We start from the raw sequence: 24,200 nt of genomic DNA, 5'->3' as shown, positions 1-24,200 counted from the left end.
CAAGACACATGCTTTATATCAGTGGATCGGGAGGTTGGGGAGGTGTGGCCAGCCGAGGGGGCGTGTCTCGCCTCGCCCTCGGGAATGGCGGATGAAGTTAGGAGATCGTTGCAGCGAGTGTCGCTGTTTAAGGGAAGCCAAGAGATGCAGGTAAAAACACAATATTCGTCACACACAGCAAGTTTTTAAAAATAATAATATCCCCTGCTCCCGGCTTTCCGCCTCAGGAGCCAATCAAGTAAGCGACGCCTGGCAGCGGCGCGCTCTGTTTATAGGTCTGGCGGGGGGCGTGGCCAGCCGAGGGGGCGTGTCTCGCCTCGCCCTCGGGAATGGCGGATGAAGTTAGGAGATCGTTGCAGCGAGTGTCGCTGTTTAAGGGAAGCCAAGAGATGCAGGTAAAAACACAATATTCGTCACACACAGCAAGTTTTTAAAAATAATAATATCCCCTGCTCCCGGCTTTCCGCCTCAGGAGCCAATCAAGTAAGCGACGCCTGGCAGCGGCGCGCTCTGTTTATAGGTCTGGCGGGGGGCGTGGCCAGCCGAGGGGGCGTGTCTCGCCTCGCCCTCGGGAATGGCGGATGAAGTTAGGAGATCGTTGCAGCGAGTGTCGCTGTTTAAGGGAAGCCAAGAGATGCAGGTAAAAACACAATATTCGTCACACACAGCAAGTTTTTAAAAATAATAATATCCCCTGCTCCCGGCTTTCCGCCTCAGGAGCCAATCAAGTAAGCGACGCCTGGCAGCGGCGCGCGCTGTTTATAGGTCTGGCGGGGGGCGTGGCCAGCCGAGGGGGCGTGTCTCGCCTCGCCCTCGGGAATGGCGGATGAAGTTAGGAGATCGTTGCAGCGAGTGTCGCTGTTTAAGGGAAGCCAAGAGATGCAGGTAAAAACACAATATTCGTCACACACAGCAAGTTTTTAAAAATAATAATATCCCCTGCTCCCGGCTTTCCGCCTCAGGAGCCAATCAAGTAAGCGACGCCTGGCAGCGGCGCGCTCTGTTTATAGGTCTGGCGGGGGGCGTGGCCAGCCGAGGTGGCGTGTCTCGCCTCGCCCTCGGGAATGGCGGATGAAGTTAGGAGATCGTTGCAGCGAGTGTCGCTGTTTAAGGGAAGCCAAGAGATGCAGGTAAAAACACAATATTCGTCACACACAGCAAGTTTTTAAAAATAATAATATCCCCTGCTCCCGGCTTTCCGCCTCAGGAGCCAATCAAGTAAGCGACGCCTGGCAGCGGCGCGCTCTGTTTATAGGTCTGGCGGGGGCGTGGCCAGCCGAGGGGGCGTGTCTCGCCTCGCCCTCGGGAATGGCGGATGAAGTTAGGAGATCGTTGCAGCGAGTGTCGCTGTTTAAGGGAAGCCAAGAGATGCAGGTAAAAACACAATATTCGTCACACACAGCAAGTTTTTAAAAATAATAATATCCCCTGCTCCCGGCTTTCCGCCTCAGGAGCCAATCAAGTAAGCGACGCCTGGCAGCGGCGCGCTCTGTTTATAGGTCTGGCGGGGGGCGTGGCCAGCCGAGGGGGCGTGTCTCGCCTCGCCCTCGGGAATGGCGGATGAAGTTAGGAGATCGTTGCAGAAGTCATGAAAGGCAGTGTTTCAAGGATTCACTTAACAATTCATAACAATTCATCAGCTCCAAAAACAATTTTAAACAAAGAAAACCAAACACAACATATGTTTAAAGGTGTTCTTCAGTATATAAGAAAACTGGGGAGTTGATGACTCAGGTCGACGTTTCGGTCTTGTCTTGTTAGTTATGTAAGACCATCTTCAGGACTTAATATTTCATCAAGGAAAAAACCCTATTGAGAAAATTGGTGTGTCTTTAACTGATCTTCCAAAATTGTTGCCTTCTCATTTGGAGAATACGAGGAAGTGGGTGACAATCGAATCGAGACCCGCCTTTGTCCGAACTAAATATTCACAATTGCTTACCTGGAAATAAAAATTCCAGGATTAAGACATCTATTTCAGTCGAATGAATCTTGGCAGATTCTTCTTCATTAAATGATCACAATTTTGGAAGATCAGCTACAGACACCAATTTTCTCAATGGGGTTTTTTCCTTGATGAAATATTGAGTCCTGAAGATGGTCTTACATAACTAACAAAACAAGACCGAAACGTCGACCTGAGTCATCAACTCCCCAGTTTTCTTATATACTGAAGAACACCTTTATACATATGTTGTGTTTGGTTTTCTTTGTTTAAAATTGTTTTTGGAGCTGATGAATTGTTATGAATTGTTAAGTGAATCCTTGAAACACTGCCTTTCATGACTTCTATTTTAGTTTTGTTCTATCATTTGTCCCCATGATTTACTTTTTGTGATTAATTCAAATACAATTGATTTTTAACTATAACTTCCTTTTGCTGTGTGCTTTTTTCGCTTCTCTTCTTCTGTTTTTAATTACCAAAGAGATTATGTAGACTCTGCCCTAAGAAATTATACAATTAATCTTCAAGAAATCCTGTGGATACATTTGGCTCAATTATCTAATGAGCCTCTGATTTAATTTTCTATAAATTTATCCAAACTAGTTGTGAAACAAAATCCCTTGTAGTCACCCTTTACTTAAACCAACCATTGCCCAAGCCTACAAGGGTTTATTGGGTTCCCCATGTCCTAAACACAGGTCTCCCTGAGAACAGCATAAACACAGATGTTTTAGTGACACTGTGGTACTCAATCAAACAAGAACCCACATCATTTTTTTTTAAATCGAATGATATGTATCTATACTTAATTTCTTCAGCCGAGATTTTAACGACAAGCATTTTATACTAATCTATGCAAGGAAACATTAGTTATTTTTGTAGATTACGGTATTAGATCACCAGGGTTTGTCGCAGTGTTGAATATTTACGGGTATTTTATGAAAAATGCTGAAAATTGTACCTTTTAAGGCAACTAACAACTTACCAGCCCAATTTTATTTGTCTATGTTATGTGTTCGGTAATATTGTGATGGTTCTTATTAACTTAAAACAATAAACAATTCTGACTGAATGATTAATGTGCCCCAAGTAGTATAACAGCACTCATTCTGAACTTTATAGGCTTGATTCCTTTGGACATTATCAAACGCCTCAAGTACTCTACTTTGTCAGTTAAATACATTCACTTTCTAATGATTATTCCGTGAATTTGAAGAACATTGAGAACTCTCTCTAATAACACATTCGCAAAGAGGAGGATGTCCTCTTGATTTGCCATCACATCAAAAAGAATGTACATTAGTTCTTGAAAGACAGCACTGATCAGGGAAGTGACTGAGACACACCATATGCAACAGAACAGCAGAACCACAACAACATATTGGAGGGACAAACCCTGGTGGGACTCAAGACAAACTCTCTGCTTGTGCAGGGAAACAACCTATGGCGTCAAGCACGGTGAACAAAAATGTAACACGGAGAGAAAAACATTGAGAGACACAGAGATTAAACGTTAACGCAACACAGCGGGAACACTACAGAAACAAAGACAACACAGGGAATCACATGAACTTGGAGAGTTGGCGATAATAACGATAGGCAAAACCTCTGACTTTTGTAAATTGAGACAGGGACATGATGCGGAAACTGGAATCTGGCATCTTTGATGAGAAGTTGTGCTAATACCAGGCACATAAGGGCTTCATACTCACACTGCGTTAGTGCCAAAAGCAGCAGAGAGGAGATCCCGGTGAGGATGGCACACAGTAGAAGGATCCCGCGGCGGCCAAAGCGGTCAACAGTTACACACAGGAAGATGCAAGCCAAGGCCTCGGATCCGGCTAGCAGGAAGTACATGAAGTACAGGGGAGGTCCATAGCCCATCAGGTTCCGTGAGAAGCACTGTCTGATGCCACTACCAATTAATCTGCAGACAGAAGCGGAAGTTCGAGAATTGAAAACAGCTGGGAGAGTCATAACATGAGTGAAGAAGACTAACGGAGCCAAAGAATAAAGTGGGAGAATCAACCAAAGTAGAGGTGAAAGAATGAGCCAACCATATGTAGAGTAAAGGAATGACAATTAAGTGAACCAGGTTAGGGAGTATTTAAACTAAGGTGGGGTGAGTTAAGCAGAGTGACAGATCAAGGCTGAAGGGTCTAGCTTAAATCTGAAGAGTGGAAACTCCAGACATGAAGGATCTCAACTGAAGGAGAATGGAAGCAAAACACGAGCAAATAAAGAAGGCAAACAGTAGAAAATAAAGGAAAGGAAGATGTGTTAAGAGGGTTGTTACATGCAATGATTTATTGCAATTGCCAACATTTCAGCACACTTTAAAATTTTCTCTAGCATATACCACCGTCCCATTCAATTTTCACAAAGATCCACAAGCATTTTGAGAAGCTCAGTATCCAACTTCCACGAGAGGCCTCCTTCTGGTTTTACATACCCTTCTTTGTATTAAGGCCATAACTCTAATTATCTCCAGGAGATCCAAACATCTTTCTCAAAATCTGCCTACACAGCTTCCTCCGACCTATTATACCTTGTTTCCAGGTTCTCACATTCAAGTTCCAATGTCTGCAATTCTTCTCCAGTCACTTTAACTACCTTTCTTTCAGGCTGTATCTGCTCTTCAAAAGATTTTCTGCCTTTCTCCTGGTCCTCTGCACATCATTCTCCAGACTCATCATCCATCTTTCGCCATTCTCGCCAACCTTTCCTTGTCCCTCCATCCACCTTTTAAATTCAACCTTCCTGAATGCCCCTGGGCTGATTTGTTTCCCATGCCACAATATCTGCCTTTCCCCAGATTTATAAAAGCTTTCTCTGCCTTGAACTGGCCTAGTCACCCTTCTGCCAGGTCATACCATCAATCCCCTTAACTGCTGCCATTGGGCAGGTTTTAAGGTCTGTGGCTTGGCTTGAAATCTATACATAAAGCACAAGTCCAAACTCCATTTCTACACGGGTACTCTGTGCACCCCTTGAAATGCTCATTAGGAGTTTTCCTGTTTGAAAACAAAGCTGGTTATAGCCCAGCTGGCACAACCATGTGCATAAAACAGACAAGCAACCTGATTAGATGATAGACATAGTAGGACACAGATACGTGGACTGTGCGGAAGAGGAAAAGAGCAACATCGATGAAAAACAAAATAGGAGGAAGTGGAGAAGACAAAAGGCAACACCTCACAGAATTCCCAGTGTGAGTATGGCTCATGCTTACGCTGTGAACCCCAAAATGAGAGTATTTTTGCCGATCACCCGTGAACGAAAGATCTCGTAGATGGTGTAGTAGTGGGGAAGTGGATCATCCTCGGCCAATGCATCGATCTCTGTGGGTGAAGAACAGTTGCAGTGAGTAACAACATTACAATGATACAAATTGTTGTGCCCCCAGCAGATAACCTTCCTTATTCCATTACTTTAATAGTGAAGGCACAATTGTGGCACTCACACTCTCCCCTCTAAAATATTTAGGGCTATCATCGAGCATTTTATCATGAGGTTCCTCCCTATCCTGTCCCCAGAGAAAGTAATTAATGTGGTGACTTGCTGGATATGTTGAATAATGGGGGACAGACATGTGCCTGAGTTACCATGGTCATAATTGACTTTACAGATGGCCATACCACCAACATTTGCACCTTTGCACATCTATCAGAAAGAAATAAGAGCCACCTGCCTGCTGACTCAAATACACCAGTCCAGTGTACAATCTCTGCAAAAATATATTGTGGTAGAAGATAACAAAAGCTGCTGATGGGACGGGAACTATCAACAGAGGCTTGATCCATGATCTTAAGAACAGTCATCTGCACATCCAGCTGGGCCATTTCCATTCTTCTAATTGGCCTACACCGGGATTGCCACTTTCCTCATCCTTGTTGATGTTCTAGGTATAGACTTCAGTTCTAAGGCTATGGCCTTCTCCAAGGCTTTCAGCAGGGATTTAATAGCTTTGAATGTTTTTGCTTTAGACTAGGGATGCTGACAGCCACGTTTTTTTCAAATCACTAGAATGGGATTCACTTTGTATCGATTTGATCACAAACTGAGAACCCAGCAGCCATTTTAGAGTTGCAAAGCTTGATGACCGCAAAGGAGTGGGGGGAGGCTCTTATAGGTCACAGGGCATAAAACGTTTACGCAATCGCTAACTTGACCAAGAGTTGCTTCCAAGAAAGAAAAATTCCAAGAAAAAAACTTGTGCTATCGTTTTGTTTCAGTAAAACTGGCACACCGAGATCTCCAGTACCCACTGAAGGTACTTTTGGTGATAATTTGTCTGGTACTGAGAAGTTTCTCCATAGAATCATCATAAATCACACATGCAGCTTGCAATTGAGATTTAGAGATTTAACATGTTCATGTCCAGAGTAACCTGGCCTCTCGATTTCATCAGTAAAATATTTCTTCTTTACCTTGAGTGTACTTTCTAAATTCGTCCTTACTTTCTTCTAAATATGAAGTTTCAGCTCTCTGGATTTTTTGCCAAGCTTATGAAGCCTGTTCAACCTTAGCTATTGCAGTTCTCAGGGCTTCAGAGAACCCGGTATTCATATTATTTGTGTTTTTTGTAGACCTTGTTTCTCGGAGGCATGAAGATTGGGAGAAGAGATAATAGCCCCAATACGGGGGCCCATCAGTCTTTAGTAGGTAATTGGGTTTACAAAGGGTTGACTTTTTTTTTAAGCCCTCTATGCTTTTTCCGGGGCCAGATTCTCATCACTCCTGTAGCGCTTGGTTTTCAAAGTTTGGCTCTGATTGGTAGCAAAATGCACCCAATCGCAAAAAATAGAGTGATATGATCAGACCTACATGGGTCTTTCTTGAGTAGGTTTTTTTTAAAACTGTGAGATGGCGAGACAGAATCCACTCCAGGCTGAGCCCTGTACAATGAATGTAACCTCTGACCAATGGCTCAAAACCAAGATCTTGTAGGGTATGCCAAACACTGGCAGCCTGCAACACTTGGCTATCATGAGACCACAAACTGAGATCAACTGAGACTTGCAGGGCTGGTATCATGAGGGATGAAATGATCTCCACCAGCTCTGACTCAAAACCCTTCTCTCCTTCAAAGGGGCTGTACACTAACATAAGAAGATTGTCTAGGGGGGTTGGGGGAGCGTTTCACTACAAAACGCCCACTTTATGATAGGCTTGCAAATTGTGTAGCCTCCCAGAGTACATACTGCACACTTGGTAAATACCAATTGTGAAAAGTTCTGTATTTAACGGGTACCCCATCTGCATCCCATTCTACTTTGTGCACCCCAGAATGGAGGATATATATACAAATGGGCATATTATTCCCTTCTGTGAGGTTCAGAAATAATGCATTTGTACTTGGACTATAACACCAAGTTGGACGTAAACAGACGTTTGTGATCAATTCGGTATTATAGCAGTGATCAAAATTGAGGCCTACGTTTTCATAAGCCGGTGATATGTTGGTCGAAACATGATGAATGGGCAATATTAACTGATGGCTCATAGTTACTCCACTGCCCTTGCCATTAACTCTGCCCATCCTGACTACCCCCTAACTCTATGGGATGGCCAAAAGCAGGAGGCTCATCAAGCCAAGTTTCTGGAATGAGTATCAAGCTCAGTGAATCAATAGATCATCAATGGCAGTGCAGTGTGCATTTACTAAACGTGTAATTACTAATGCACTACTCACTTTAGATGATGGTGTCAACTGTAGGCGGCTGTTTTATATAGTGCTTGATGTATCAACAAGTGAGTTTGTGTTGGGGTTACAGGCCTTATGCCCACTGATGCCACACATCTCCCCGTCACAATCGGTATCGGCCTACTGGTTCAGGGAGTCCTTTTTTCTGCTAAATAATGTGCTTTTTTGCTAATCTTCTATTAAAGAGAAAACCATAACTATTCACTGCTCTTTGGGTTTCTGCTCAACCCTCAAGCCTGGTCTTTGTCCTACTGTTTGTTTAGTCGTACAGGTCTCATTCAAAACCACCAATAAAGTCCTCTCTCTAACCAATGACAAGTCCTTGCGCAAGAGATGGACTTGTGCATCACTTTCATCCAAGATTAACCTACTAATATATGGAGATGTTAGATCTGAAGCTAGAACCTCTGGATTGTCATGTTTTAAGTCATCTATTTTTTACGGAGTTTTATATAGAGCAAACTTGACCCAGTATCGGTTATCAGAGTGCTTTACATAGCACCAGTTGCGTTACATGAGGACACATTCATTTTTGCTTGGCACGGGGAGATTAAGTGATTTGCCCGGAATCACAGGATGTTCAGCGTCATTGCCGAGACTCAAACCCAGTTCCCCAGATTCGTTAGGCCAACTCCTCTCCCCAATCTATGTGCACCCGTAGCGCCTGTGGCATATTTGACGGTTCCTCGTTAGTCCTACTCATGACCTTGATGCTGGATTTATTCCTCTAATCAGTAGCCAAGGCTCTCTTTGCCTCACACTTGTCTAGCCCAGCTCCAGGTGTGGATTTAGTATTTATCTGGGCCGAGGAGAGACTCTCTCTCACACTCTTCTGTTCAGTATAGTTTGATATTCTTTGCTATCACTTGCACTATTGTGAAGGCGCTCATGGAGCGAGGACAGCATTCGTCTGGGTGACTACTCAATGTGACAGGGCCCTAACTATGTCTGCTTAGACTTTCAAAGTGAACCCTCACGCCATACCTTTTCTTTTCCATAAGCAGGTTATATCCTTAAAGTTCCTACTGGAGCAGAATGCCAAGCCCTCCCATTGCTCAAACTTGTCCAAGAAGGAGCATACATAGGTGCACACCAAAGCAGCTTGTTTACGGGGGGGTCTATCGCCCAACGAGTTGTGACACCATCGACTCTTGGGAGTCCTAGTTTCCGACTTGAGATACAGCCCCAACACAGAGGTAGCACAGTCTAAGAAGCCCCCGTACAAAAGATGACCCAAGTGATCTGGACATTTTCCATGGTGAGAACCACAGCTTTTCAATTATGAAGAAGAACATTAGCCATTTTTGCTCAAAGAAGCAATTCATAATAGTGCATTACTGAAGATAGTGTTCTGACGACATCTCACATTTTACCTGCAAACAGGTTGTCATGGTTGTACAATTCATCCTCCACGTTAATCCCGTTGGCCTCTGCGAAAATGCGCAGCGCCTTCTTGCACCGGTCGAGCTGCCTCGTGGCCAGAAGCCAGCGCGGTGATTCCGGAAACAGAGATTGACAGCTGGTGGCGGAGGGAGAGATGGCAACAAGCGTTAGGAACAGCAAGTAAGGAGAATTCAGAAAGCACATGACTAGTGTGGCAAGGATCACAGAAGATGTAACAACTGAGTATACAATACACAAGGGGCTCATGAGTTGAGCAGAAGCTTCACAAGACAGGGATTCAACATACACAAGACGGCTGGCACTCTTGATCAGTGATGTACACAAGTAACTAATCATTCCCTTGTTCAGGATACATTGGCAGTTTGTCAACTGTTTGTTACAGTTATCAACTAACCGTCAGATAGTCTCTTTCAAATAGCCACCAACAAACACTCGCGTACACCCCAAAAACACACATCTCCCATAATTTCCAAAGGATTGTAACATAGCCCCAGCAGGCACCTACATAACCCATGCACAATCTCAAAGCCACCAATGGGTATGAAAAAGCCCCAGCAGAGAAGCAGATAGACCTAAGATTCCCTCCCTACCCCTTTAGAGGCAATTATTGTCCAAAATACACCTTCTTTTAGCCCCTCATAAAACCACTGGCAGCCCTTATTTAGACCCAGCCCACCTACAAAACAAAACCTCTCGCTAAGCACACAACGGACACTCCCACAGCTATCTCACAAAGAGATGAAAGACCTAAAATTTCTCCCAAAGGACCTCTACATATCCACTAAATATAATTAAATAGAACCTAACACACCATCACACAGCCCAGACAGAAGAGTCAGACCTTTACATAAACTAAATTTGATCCTCACAAAAAATACAGCACATCCTCAAGAAGCTCCGAAGGATCCTAACAGCACCATCAAAGCCCACCAGATAGCCCAAACCGTCTGCCACATAGACCCGAAACAGGGGCCCACGCAAACAAGGCAGGAACTTGCACCAACCAGCATATTCTCAGGTGAGACCCTAACATGCCCTCATATAGCTAACATTCCTAATGCGGAAACTAACATAGGCTCATGGAGACTCCAAGCTACACCTAGGCAGGCACTTAAATGGCCACCTTAATACAGCAACTAGCATTCCCCTACAAAGACCCCCAAATAACCACACAAAAAGGGTGCAATCCATCCTACCTGGTGCACCACTGTCACATTTGGCACTTCACCGGTAGCACCACTGGCACATTGCTGCGCCAGTAACATCACTGGTACCATCAGCAAGCCTGGTTTTCACTGCAAACCAGAGGATCTCAGGGACTAGCATCATACCTGGCATTGACTGAGTGCATCATCATGTGTCACGCATCTCTAGATGCACTGTCACACGTGGGATAACACTAGGACCAGTGTCATACATGGCATGCCACTGGGTACATCATCATGCAGACACAATATTATGGTCAGCTTCTCACACCACTGGTACCAACATCACCACAGCAGTGGCGGCTCCTTTGCTAAGGCCGCCCAAAACAGTCATGTGCACTTCCCTGTTCTCCATGCAGGCTGCATAACAGGCTGCATGGAGAACATGCCCACCCCTCCAGCCCCTGGCTGAGTGCTGTGTCATGGTGCTCATACCAATCAAAACGCTGCATTGGTTCATTGCGATTGGCTTAGGGGAGGGAACCTGGATGCCTGCTTCCTGTTCCTTGAGTCGGACGCAGGAGAGCAGGAGCAGACACGTGGGACCCGGCGGCAAGGCAAGTGTTATTTTTTTTTTTTACATAGCAGCCCGCGCCCCCCACACCCGCGAGCCGTGTCAGCCGCCACTGCACCACATTGAGAAAAATACTAGAAGTAGTATTACTTCTGACGTTCACCGAGCATCACATAAGGCACATCAATGGGGTTACCATAATATTATACCTGGCACTTGACTAGAGCCAGGATCACACCAGCAGCACGTCACTTGTCCCATCTTATGGCCACTGACAATTTCTTAGGGTCCAGAAAACATACATCACACCTGAACCATCACGGAGTCCAGCACTACCCAGCTCATTCACATACAGAGCCAGCTGGCTAAAAACTACCTTATATCACGATGCACAAATTTTAAGTTTATCAGTGAGTAACGTTCTCGTGATCCAGGAGGACCGGACCAAAATTTTGGAGGGTCACAATAGAAATCTGAATACCACACTATTTTGTGTGTGTTTCTAGGACTATTGGTAGGTGTAAGTTTGTACCTCTTTCACTGACGGTTGAGGAGTGTGCTTATTTGATGAGCTCCTCAGTAGATTAGGTATATATAATAGAGGTCCTGATGAAATGCCATTTGATCGCTTCTCGACATCTCCAGGCATGAAACATGTTCACTGATAATTAAGATTCAAGTACACTTACTTGAACCTACATGCGAACAACACTCCCAGGACTTAAGAGACTTGGACCACGATATCCTACAGTCTCTTCTAAAAAATGTTTAAATCAACATTGACCAGATACCCTATTAAATACATAGAGTTATATGGTCGTAAGTTGATTTTAAGCCACACCCTTTCTTTTCCAATGTGTCCCAATCTTCTCACTCACTGACTGGACACACACTCACTGCCCCCCAGTCTCTTTATTGGCGACTAAAAGATTTCTGATAAAGTGCCCCCTCGAGGGGCCTGTTGGGCATTGCAGTGCCAGCAAGACGTGGAGCAAAGCCTGATGAAGCATGATACCCTTGGGGGTGTGAGGTCAATTGTTTATAAGAGCACATGCTCCCAGTGGCTCTACATATACTCCAGTGCGAGTTTCTAGTGATATTCACGGAACAGTCAACTATTTGTTTAAATAGTTCTACTTTAGAAGCCTAAAACCACCTTCATACTCTCCTGAGCTTTGGTATTCCTGAAACAAAGCAGACATTAATGGAGCCTTAATGTTGATGTGTGTTTTGTAGAGGTTCTGAGGGAAGGTGCAAGAGGCTCTTTCGCCACTGCATTATACACTGCACATTATCTGAAGCCAAACTCTGGGCTTTAGTTTCTCGTTATGTTAAGTTGGCACCTTCATTTCATCTCATTTTATTGTACTTATGAAGCAACCGCGCTTAAGGGCCGAGAAGAACAAACACCACATGGAGCACCGTAAAATTATTTCACCATGCTAGCAGAGCTGGGAACGCCTCACAGAGAAGGTGTTCTTTCACCAAACAAGAGTTGAGCATACAGAAAAAGGTTATGAATTATAAAGCAATGGAGCAAGAAGGTGAAAGGATACGAGTGTATAGTGGAGGAGAGGGGAATTGCAATCTGAATTGAAAAGCAGGTTATAAGGGATAAGAGGGAATGTAAATCTGAACCAGAGAAAACTGGGAGGGTCTACAACATGTAAATGTAAATGTAAATGTGCTGGACTTGTAAAGCGCACAGCTGCCCGTAAGCGTCCCGGCGCTTGCTTAGGGAACCCGTCCTGGTATTCCCCTGTGAGAAACCACAGCAGGGTGTCCACAAGGTGAAAGCCAGGCATCCCGCCGCGAGGGGCCGTAGTGGAGATTAAGCAAGCTATTGCCCAGAGTTGCAGAGTGTGACCGCGTGAGTTGAGTAGGCACCAGAGCGAGAATTGTCGAGTCAGTGGAATTTTGAGCCCGAGACCCGCCGAGGCGGGGAATCGAACCCTGGTCCACGGTCGATCTCAGCTTCCGGGTCTGCCGCCTCTAACCACTGAGCCACGCTTCTCCACGAAAGCTGAATTGTTGCCGAAGAAAGAACAGAAGCCAGGGGAGGGAGGAGGCAAAGAATGAGATGGGACAGAGTTTAAGAGAATTTGAATAACTGAGTTTAGAGGAGTGAGATAGGTAAGAATAGAGAACAGTACAAAAGAACAATAATCAAGTCATGAGAAAATCAGAGCGAGCATGAGAATTTTGACGGTCTAAATTTCAGAAAATAGTGGATTTTGCTAAAATTGTAGACCTGTAAAGGCAGGACTGAGAAACACAAGAGGTGTGTAAAGAAAACAAGAGGCTAGAATCAAACAAGCATTAGCAATGCAATAGGTCTTGCATTTGCGAGAGGTTGAGCTACTGGCATTGTAAATGAAAATACCTTTTACGTATGTATTGGTTTTTAAAACATACATAAAAGGCATTGTCATTTAAAATGCCAATAGCTTAAACTCTTGCAACCGCGAGACCTATTGCATTGCAATGGTTGTTTGTAAAAGCGCCCCATTCCGCACTTTCACTAATAATATTTTAAGTTAAAGTGCGACGTTGCGGTGCTTTAAAAACAAAAACATTTATAAGGCGAGGGATGCATAAAGAAAGGCACGCACTGGTTAAAAAAAATAAAACCATTTGAGAGCATGTTGCAGGCAGGAGAAAGTCATTAAGGAAAATAGTGTTTGGAGCCTGTAATTCAAGCCTACCGAGTAACCCACTTAAGAGGGCCAGTCCTTATGGAAGATTGCAAGATGAGACAAGGCGGTACTAAGGAGAGACTACTAAGCCTACTGACCAATGAAAAGCCACAGTTTACAAAGGACAGTGCAGGAGCCAATTAAAAAGATAGGCGGGAAAATGCGTGGAGAAAACAGCCTGCCTTGCAGACCAGCGCATGTGCTGCCCAGGCTTAACCTAAAAAAGACGCCCAGAATGAAGGTTGATGAAGACAGATAAGAGGGTAAAAAGATATATGAAGATGAAATGTAAGAATGGGAGAAGCAGCATGGAAGAATGGAATTTTGTTTTTTAATGGATCAAAGTGGAGTGCTTTCCAAGGCATTCATGAACTGACATTGAACAACAGGAAGGCCTATTTGACTCAATTGAAGAAGTAAATGAAGTGGAAAGATGAAGACCCAGGAATCATCGGTTTAGAGGTCATAAGAAGAGGTCATGATCCCAAAAAGAGATGAAGTATAGATGGGCAACGATGACCGATCCCTGGGGCAGGAGAGGACGAGAAAAGAATGGACTCTTGAGACAGAATAGGTACAATCAGAAACGACAGGAAGAGAACTAAGAGAGAAATGAGTCAGAGATACCAAAGGAAGAGAGGGTGGAACGCACAGCCGAGTTTACGACTGAATCAAAAGCAAAGGACAAGTGTAGGAGAATAAAGGAGGGGGCCAGTGTAACATGGAGAGCGAACTGGAGATTATTTTAGGGGGCAAGATTTGCTACCTCCAATGAACTGGCTGGCTGGCTGGACACTGGACTACGAAGGAGGAAGCACAGAGTGGGATTACAGTAGAACAGAAAGCTGATGATGCAGAGCGTGTTCCAGAAATTTTGGAAATAAAGGGAAGAAGAGACATAGATCAGACATTAGAGAGCTCGGGGAGAGCAAGGGAGCAGAGAGTAGGAACCACAAAGAAGAGAAGGATTACAAATCGGAGGAAGAAATGAGGGGGAAGAGGACAGAACTCTGAGACAAGGAAAGTAGGAACGCAATAGAGTGCTGGATCGGTTAAAAAGAAGAGGTTCAGAGCACAAATCAGGGAAGCTGTAGCTGATGATGGCCTGGCGGAAGACAGGTTAGGGGTGAGTCCATTTTAAAAGTGAAAATGTTAATGGTACCAGAGGTTGATAGTGAAGAGACATGGCCAAGGGGTAGGGCACGGAGGAGAAGTGGAGAAAAGGCGGCGGTGACAGGATTACTTGGCAGAAGAAGTCTCCACATCCGAAAAATTCAACATATAAAATCACTGGAATGTTCCATAAAATGTGAACGCAGATAAGATCCCTTTACTGGAAAAGTAAACATCTGCCAAATGTAGCATAGTTTAGCAATCTGTGAGCAGAGCACTAAAGCGTTGTTTCACGCTCAGCCCTGTGTACCTGACTGGAATGAGAGTGGGGGGGTGGGTGGGGTGGCATGGTACGTGCCAGACAGGCGTGAAGGCACTGTGCGTGCCAGGCACACACCGGAAGGCGTACAGTGCACCACGCACGGGACGGCACGGTGCGCGCCAGATAGACATGTGAAGGCCTACTGTGCACCACACAAGGGAAGGCACGGCGCGTGCCAGACAGACACGTGAAGGTCTACTGTGCACCACACAAGAGAAGGCACTGGGCGTGCCAGACAGACGCGCGAAGGCCTACTGTGCGCCACACACGGGAAGGCACGGCGCGTGCCAGACAGACACGTGAAGGTCTACTGTGCACCACACAAGGGAAGGCACGGCGCGTGCCAGACAGACACGTGAAGGTCTACTGTGCACCACACAAGAGAAGGCACTGGGCGTGCCAGACAGACGCGCGAAGGCCTACTGTGCACCACACACGGGAAGGCACTGTGCGTGCCAGATAGACATGTGAAGGCCTACTGTGCACCACACACTGGAAGGCACGGCGCGTGCCAGACCAACACGTTTAGGCGTACAGTGCACCACGCACGGGACGGCACGGTGCGCGCCAGACAGACGCGTGAAGGCCTACTGTGCACCACACACGGGAAGGCATGATGCGTGCCAGACAGACACGTGAAGGCCTACTGTGTACCACACAAGAGAAGGCACGGTGCGTGCCAGACCAACACGTTTAGGCGTACAGTGCACCATGCACGGGACGGCGCAGTGCGTGGCAGACATACGCGCGAAGGCCTACTGTGCACCACACACGGGAAGGCACTGTGCGTGCCAGACAGACACGTGAAGGCCTACTGTGTACCACACAAGAGAAGGCACGGTGCGTGCCAGACAGACGCGTGAAGGCCTACTGTGTACCACACAAGAGAAGGCACGGTGCGTGCCAGACAGACATGTGAAGGCCTACTGTGCACCACACAAGAGAAGGCACGGTGCGTGCCAGACAGACGCGTGAAGGCCTACTGTGCACCACACACAGGAAGACACTGTGCGTGCCAGATAGACATGTAAAGGCCTACTGTCCACCACACAAGGGAAGGCACGGTGCGTGCCAGACAGACACGTGAAGGCCTACTGTGTACCACCCAAGGGAAGGCACGGTGCGTGCCAGACAGACATGTGAAGGCCTACTGTGTACCACACGAGAAGGCACAGTGCGTGCCAGACAGACGCGTGAAGGCCTACTGTGTACCACACGAGAAGGCACGGTGCGTGCCAGACAGATGCGTGAAGGCCTACTGTGCACCACACAAGAGAAGGCACGGTGCGTGCCAGACAGACGCGTGAAGGCCTACTGTGCATCACACAACGGAAGGTACAGTGCGTGACAGACAGACGCGTGAAGGCCTACTGTGTACCACACAAGAGAAGGCACGGTGCGTGCCAGACAGACGTGTGAAGGCATACTGTGTACCACACAAGAGAAGGCACGGTGCGTGCCAGACAGGCGCGTGAAGGCCTACTGTGCACCACACAAGAGAAGGCACGGTGCGTGCCAGACAGACGCGTGAAGGCCTACTGTGCATCACACAACGGAAGGTACAGTGCGTGCCAGACAGACGCGTGAAGGCCTACTGTGCACCACACAAGGGAAGGCACGGTGCGTGCCAGACAGACGCGTGAAGGCCTACTGTGCACCACACAAGGGAAGGCACGGTGCGTGCCAGACAGACACGTGAAGGCCTACTGTGCACCACACAAGAGAAGGCACGGTGAGTGCCAGACAGACACGTGAAGGCCTACTGTGCACCACACGAGGGAAGGCACGGTGCGTGCCAGACATACGTGTGAAGGCCTACTGTGCACCACACAAGAGAAGGCACGGTGAGTGCCAGACAGACACGTGAAGGCCTACTGTGCACCATACACGGGAAGGCACGGTAAGTGTCAGACAGACGCGTGAAGGCCTACTGTGCAACACACAAGGGAAGGCACGGTGCGTGCCAGACAGACGCTTGAAGGATTACTGTGCACCACACACAGGAAGGCACGGTGCGTACCAGACAGACACGTGAAGTCCTACTGTGCCCCTCACAAGGGAAGGCACAGTGCGTGCCAGACAGACGCATGAAGGCCTACTGTGCACCACACAAGGGAAGGCACGGTGCGTGCCAGACCAACACGTTTAGGCGTACAGTGCACCACACACAGGAAGGCACGGTGCGTGCCAGACAGACACGTGAAGGCCTACTTTGCACCACACAAGGGAAGGCACGGTGCGTGCCAGACAGACGCGTTTAGGCCTACTGTGCACCACACAAGAGAAGGCACGGTGCGTGCCAGACAGACGCGTGAAGGCCTACTGTGCACCACACAAGGGAAGGCACGGTGAGTGCCAGACAGACACGTGAAGGCCTACTGTGCACCACACAAGAGAAGGCACGGTGCGTGCCAGACAGACACGTGAAGGCCTACTGTGCACCACACAAGAGAAGGCAAGGTGAGTGCCAGACAGACACGTGAAGGCCTACTGTGCACCACACGAGGGAAGGCACGGTGCGTGCCAGACATACGTGTGAAGGCCTACTGTGCACCACACAAGAGAAGGCACGGTGAGTGCCAGACAGACACGTGAAGGCCTACTGTGCACCATACACGGGAAGGCACGGTAAGTGTCAGACAGACGCGTGAAGGCCTACTGTGCAACACACAAGGGAAGGCACGGTGCGTGCCAGACAGACGCTTGAAGGATTACTGTGCACCACACACAGGAAGGCACGGTGCGTACCAGACAGACACGTGAAGTCCTACTGTGCCCCTCACAAGGGAAGGCACAGTGCGTGCCAGACAGACGCATGAAGTCCTACTGTGCACCACACAAGGGAAGGCACGGTGCGTGCCAGACCAACACGTTTAGGCGTACAGTGCACCACACACAGGAAGGCACGGTGCGTGCCAGACAGACACGTGAAGGCCTACTTTGCACCACACAAGGGAAGGCACGGTGCGTGCCAGACAGACGCGTTTAGGCCTACTGTGCACCACACAAGAGAAGGCACGGTGCGTGCCAGACAGACGCGTGAAGGCCTACTGTGCACCACACAAGAGAAGGCACGGTGCGTGCCAGACAGACGCGTGAAGGCCTACTGTGCACCACACAAGGGAAGGCACGGTGCGTGCCAGACAGACGTGTGAAGGCCTACTGTGCACCACACAAGGGAAGGCACGGTGCGTGCCAGACCAACACGTTTAGGCGTACAGTGCACCACGCACGGGACGGCGCAGTGCGTGGCAGACAGAGGCGTGAAGGCATACTGTGTACCACACACAGGAAGGCACGGTGCGTGCCAGACAGACACGTGAAGGCCTACTTTGCACCACACAAGGGAAGGCACGGTGCGTGCCAGACAGACACGTGAAGGCCTACTGTGCACCACACAAGAGAAGGCACGGTGAGTGCCAGACAGACACGTGAATGTACAGTGTGCATTCACTAGTGGTGGGCTAGAAATGCCCCAGAGCCAAGACAATGGCCTGGCTTAGCCCTAAGAGCCCCTGCAGGACCCGAGAAATAAATATGCCTGGCATGTAAATCCTACAAACAGAGGGTGAGAGTGGTGGGAGCGTCACTTTAATGCATTAGATTATAGCAGTGCACTGAGTGGCAATTATCTGAAGTGAGCTTCTAAAGAAGAACTTTGAAACAACCCCTTCTGCCCTAACGATGGTGCCATTAGAGAACAATGAATAGCAAGTCAGGGGTCAAGCGCCAACTATATTTGGCCCTTGGGTGTTATTATAGGGTGTGCAAAATTTAGACTGTTTTAAACCACATACAAGAAAGTATTTTGTAGAGAGCGCACCATTAACTGATGTATTGCAAGTAAACACATAGGATCACACAATTCAATCAAGTGAAGAATTTGGAAATAATCACATTTTTCCTGGTTCCAAAATGTGCACTTCAACCACCAGATTGGTATCTATGACCTGTTTTACTCCAAAGATTAGTTTTTAATTCTTTCAAGCCTCCCCTCACACACACAAAACACCCACTCACCTATAAGCACTGCACTTTCTTTTACTTTGCCTTCTCAATATTTTGAAAGCTGTATACCCCCTTCACACAGTTTCGCATAGAATCACAATTCCAATTGATACATTTAACTATTGCCCTATGCACTCTGCAGAGAGGCCAAGGTATGGATGTGCGTGTGTTTTGAACACCTTTATGACCCATTGACAGGCACTGTGGGAAACTTGCACTGCCTTCAGCCTCAACCCCAGAGCTCTCAATTGTGACCTGCTTACAGACCAACCTGAAGACACACAGACATCTAGAGGCGACTATATGCTGTATAAAAAAATACAGAAACACAACAGCCTGGAAAAAGCAAACACTCCTAGGGAATGCAAGATTAAGCAAAATAAGATACATGTTCACAGGAATTATATCACTCACAGGGATTACCTTAAAGGTTTTAACAGTCATTGCTCAGAAATGGAGAAGTGTTTTTCCTGTAAAGCTAGGGACAAGAATATAGGGCCCAAGGGGGGCCAGTTTCAAGATCAGGTTTTATGCAACTGGGGCATCCTGTGCTGAAAATCTCAAACTAGCTGATACAAAACTCTTTGGCCAGGTATGGCGCCCATCCATTTTGGATACGCTCTGCCACGCAGTAAAAGGAATAGATTATGCTTTACCATAAATATCCCGCTTAGGTTTAATGCTTACCCAGATTCACTGCTCACACAAACGATCTATTCATCCATCCATCCATCCATCCGTCTAGCCATCCGTCCAGCCATCCGTCCAGCCATCCGTCCAGCCATCCGTCCAGCCATCTGTCCAGCCATCCACAACTAACACGCCAGCACTACACACTGTATGTTCTTTCAACACCAGTGATGAACGGGAGGACCACTGGTTCAGATGTTTAGACGACTGTTTTGGCGGCTCTATCGATTGCTTGAACTCCCAATAAGGAATCTTTTACCCTTTTAATGATGATTTGGAGAAGTATCTTTAGCTCACAATGAAGTTTTGAGTCAATTGTTTCATTCTATTTTCATACAGTTTTTACCAAACTATGACTGTATAAGATGAATGCATGAATTTCCTCCATGTATGGTTATAATTAACTAAATCAAAATACCTAGGTTAAATGTATTCTGCCAGGTGGAAAATTCACTTTATGTCCGTATTACAAGTCACCCGGAAAAAAATGGGATGGTAATATTAAACTCGGTATTACCAAAGGAACTCGTATCGCCATCCCATTACAGGTCGAAAAAGCAGCAGATATTACCAGGTGCCATATTACCGGGTGTAGAACCTCACCCAGAAAAACGTGTTATCGTGCAGAGAGTGCAATTTCCACAGAAAAAAAACATTCAAAACAACTCCTAATGAAGCCCTAACGGTGCTTTATCGTCATGTGGCACATCAGGCCGGGGTATCAGTAAGAAGGCAGCGAAAACCGAAGAAACTGCAAAAGTCCCATCACCCAATTGGCCCTTAGCCAACACTCAACACTCTAGCTGAGTCTCACTCGACCTCAGGCGGCCCCTGAGAGGACTTCTTCAGGATGACCGAGTGAGCTTGTGAGGTTTTTGCCCATCATATCTGCAAGTAAAGTATTTTTTTTTGTAAAATCTCAAAACATTTTTTGAGGTTTAATTTTCTAACCAAAACTACCTGTTGGACCAAACTGGCTGCAGAGTTAATTTGTCTCAGAGGTGACTATTACCAACTTATTACCAAATACAACCCCCATCATATCTGCAAGTAAAGTTTTTTTTTTGTAAAATCTAAAAACATTTTTTGAGGTTTAATTTTCTAACCAAAACTACCTGTTGGACCAAACTGGCTGCAGAGTTAATTTGTCTCAGAGGTGACTATTACCAACTTATTACCAAATACAACAGCAAAAAGGTATGAGCAGAAGAAGGGGTGAGTGAGAACAAATGACTTTGGCAAAACCAAATAGTTTGAAATTGTCAAGCTATATTTGTGGTTAGATTTCAGTTTTTTTACCATTAGGGTGGTTTAAGTTAAGTTAAAAAAGAAACGTAAAAAAAATGTTAAACTACCTTCCACGTAAATGCACTAGACGAGGACGAGCAGTGGTGCAGGAGGTCTTAAGAGTGTCATGGACAGTTTTGAGATGGGGAACAAACAGCTTAAAGAGAAAGAGCAAGAAAAGCCATACACACTCAAAGCGTGCTAAATGAAAAGCAGAAAATGAGTTCCCTTGTATAAGCCGTGGAAGGATAAAATTCACCCAATCAAAAGCATGGTGAAGAGGTAAGGGTTGGAGAGCAGGAAAAAACACAAAGGGAGGCAGCCACTGAATTAAGAGGATGGGTCTAAAATAGACAAGAACGCCATCCAGTTATGCAGCAAGGAGCTGACCCGCAGCCCGCTCTTTGTATTTACTTTTTTTTTTTGCAGTTTCATACAGTGTGAACTTGGCTCACGGACATTAGAGCGCTTTACATGAGCACCGGATTTAACTACATGTTTTTTTTTCTTAGGCCTGGTGAGATTACGTGATTTGCCATAATCACAGGATGTTGAGTCGATGCCAGATTAAAACCGGATTACCCACAGGCCCAGTTCTGGGCGGTGAGGCAGGGATCAGTGGAATGGGAGTTGCGGCGGCCGCCATAAACAAAGGGGGGGTGGGGTCATGCAGGGGGAATGGGGGGTTTAGAAACACAATTTTGTTTTAAAAAAGTACCTTTTGCCACCGGCCATCTACAGCATTGCGTTCGCCGCCTCTCCTCTTCCTGGGTCCCAGCAGCCACTGGAACAGACTCCAATCCAATCCCCGTGCTGCAGAGCAGCGCAGGGATTTGTCTGAGCAGGCAGGAAAGACGCCCTGCTCAGACCAGGGAGTCTGTGGGGTTTCTCCAGCCTGGCTGCTCAATGCAGTTGAGTTGGAGAAAACCTAAGTGCGCATGTGTGTTTTGGTCGCCCTGAGACGGCCAGCCAAACACACATGAGCACTTACAGAGTAGAGTGCATGTAGTACTCCTCCTCCTCCCTCTCATGCGTCCGTCCAGCCCCTCCCAACACCGCTGGCTAAGAGCCGCCAAATGCAAAATAAAACGATTTAAGAACATTGTTTTCTTTTACATTTGCAGGCTTTGAGCCAAGCAGTGGGGTGACGCTCCCCCACCATTGTAGAGGAACCGCCACTAAATGGGAGGCAAAAAGGCTAGGTCCTACCAAGAGGCAACCCTGGCTCTCCCAGAGTACATCCTCAACATAGAAGCGGCCATCATTTGTTTAAAAAAAAAAAAAGTTTCAAGTGTGTCCGTGTTCTATTAAATGCTACTAAATCACCTCGCTAGTATGTAATGAAAGACGCTCCTAAAACTGTATGAATAGGTGTGAATTTCAGCAGGAATAGATACTGATGTTTCCTTCTTATACAGGGCTTTAAGTGGGATGAAAAAACTGGGAGCGTCTCTCAAAGGGGCGTGGTCGATGTAATTAAGGGCGTGGCTTGAAAGCACACAAGCTAAAAATCTGTGCTTAGCTCAGTGTGCCGCGCGACTGGTATTTTGCTGCTTCTGTTATTGCATCCAGATAAATACAACAAGTAACAATCCACCTACAACAAGCCAGGCCTATTGGATTTGTCAATGGTGGTTAGTTGCATAAGATAAATAAGCAACAACTATGCTACGGCTTCATTGTATATAATATTAAAAATGCTTCAGTTCTCACATGATGAGACAGTGGAAGAACTACAGAGAGACACTTGTGAGTCACCTTAAAGGCAGTCAAGGTTTTGACTTTAGATTTTTTTTTTCACCCTCCGGTTGAGGGCAAAAATGGAGAGCTTTTTAGAACTGCTGGGGCTGAGCACCAGCAGTACCCGGCCCACTTAAAGCCCTGCTTCTATACACAAAAAAAGAACAGCAGGGTATTTATTACGTTCCCACTATAACAAAGAATGGAAGCTCCCCTCGGATATGAATTCAAGAACATTCTATGGATTATTGCACCGAGTTCACGTGATGTGCACGTGTATTAAGACAGGTATCTGTGCCAGTTTTGTGACTTCTACCTGAGGCACGTGTAACCTGTAGGACACTGTTTTGAATGCCAGCATGGGCTTTTCGACATTTCACCTTTATGAAACTAATAACATGGGCTACATTGGACTGACCTAAAAGAATTCCTTCTATTTGGAACTCTACAAAATATATGAAGTCCTGCATAAAACACACATTTGTGTATATTTCTTTAATGAAAAAACAAGGTTGCAACGGTTAAACGTACAATGGGATGTAGATGCAGCACATAAAACATATCTCAAAAGCTGGTAATTAAATAACTACGATGCCTTTATTAAAAAATAAAATACACATCGGTGTGAGTTACACATTACCCTAACTATTTATGAATATTGAAGGGAATGTTGGCTTATTGATTATCATTCAGAAGTTGTTCTCAATTTTGTATAGCTCTGTGTGAATTCTTTTGCCAAAAATGCAATATCTGACATATATCATCAGTACCTTTGAGAAATATTGGGCAACTCTGTATTTTGGTTCCATATAAGTGTCTGCAAAGTTGTGACGCTGATCACTTTGCTTTTTTTTTTTAACCTTCCCAATTTTCTGAAGTTTGAAGCTGGTAAAGTATTTAAAACTGCCCCTTCTGTTACACAAGTCCATAATCACACCACCAGGCAACCCAATGTTACAGGCTCAGCCGAAGATGCTTATAACCCCCCCCCCCTTTCTCCAGTACTAAATGTCCGGAGGTAGGTATTCCGGCATCTAACAAGGGGAAGTATGCCATCAGTCCCTCAGCTGACCCTCGAGGTAGAATGACCCCAGAGAAATCAATTTCCTGCAGTCGGTTATCCTGCAAGGCTTCAGGCAACAGGATGGAAGGCATATAATGAGAATGGTCACGTTTATAATTTGCCTTGCCTTAATTCTACACATAGAACGAGGGGTCCTTTTGACATGATTGTAAACTAGGAGTTAGAGATGCGTAAATGTCACCAGAACTCCATTACATTACGTTATGTACTGTTTATATCACATTTTTTGAAACTCAAAACAAGTGTTTTGAAACCAGCACTACATAGCACAGCTGTATGCTGGAGTATAGTGTATTACACAACTCTCTGGTGTTATTGTAGGGTGATAACGTAATTTTCACAAACACTGCAAAATAAATATTTCATCAGTATGTCATAATTCATGTGAAATTTCAGTTGAGAAACTACTGCAAAAAGGACGTTCTACTTGTTATACAAAACTTTTTTAACTGCCTTTACACAATTTATGGTGAGTTATGGGAGCA

General features: G+C 46.0%; 1 protein-coding gene across 1 annotated transcript in view; it reads right to left on the bottom strand.

Annotated features, from left to right (window-relative positions):
* The window catches only part of SLC22A31 (solute carrier family 22 member 31), a 219,581-nt gene that overhangs the window by 8,549 nt on the left and 186,832 nt on the right, over positions 1 to 24,200 (bottom strand). The window contains exons 5-7 of the mRNA XM_086945799.1: positions 9,026 to 9,171; positions 5,178 to 5,286; positions 3,658 to 3,872 (exon numbers count right to left, since the gene is read on the bottom strand). Coding sequence (XP_086801925.1) covers positions 3,658 to 3,872; positions 5,178 to 5,286; positions 9,026 to 9,171 — 470 coding nt within the window. The remainder of the gene's footprint in view (positions 1 to 3,657; positions 3,873 to 5,177; positions 5,287 to 9,025; positions 9,172 to 24,200) is intronic.

Source organism: Lissotriton vulgaris, chromosome 12 (assembly GCF_964263255.1).
Source record: "Lissotriton vulgaris chromosome 12, aLisVul1.2, whole genome shotgun sequence".
Lineage (NCBI taxonomy): Eukaryota > Metazoa > Chordata > Amphibia > Caudata > Salamandridae > Lissotriton > Lissotriton vulgaris.
Note: the sequence above shows the minus strand (reverse complement) of the source record. Positions and strands in the feature narration are given on the sequence as shown.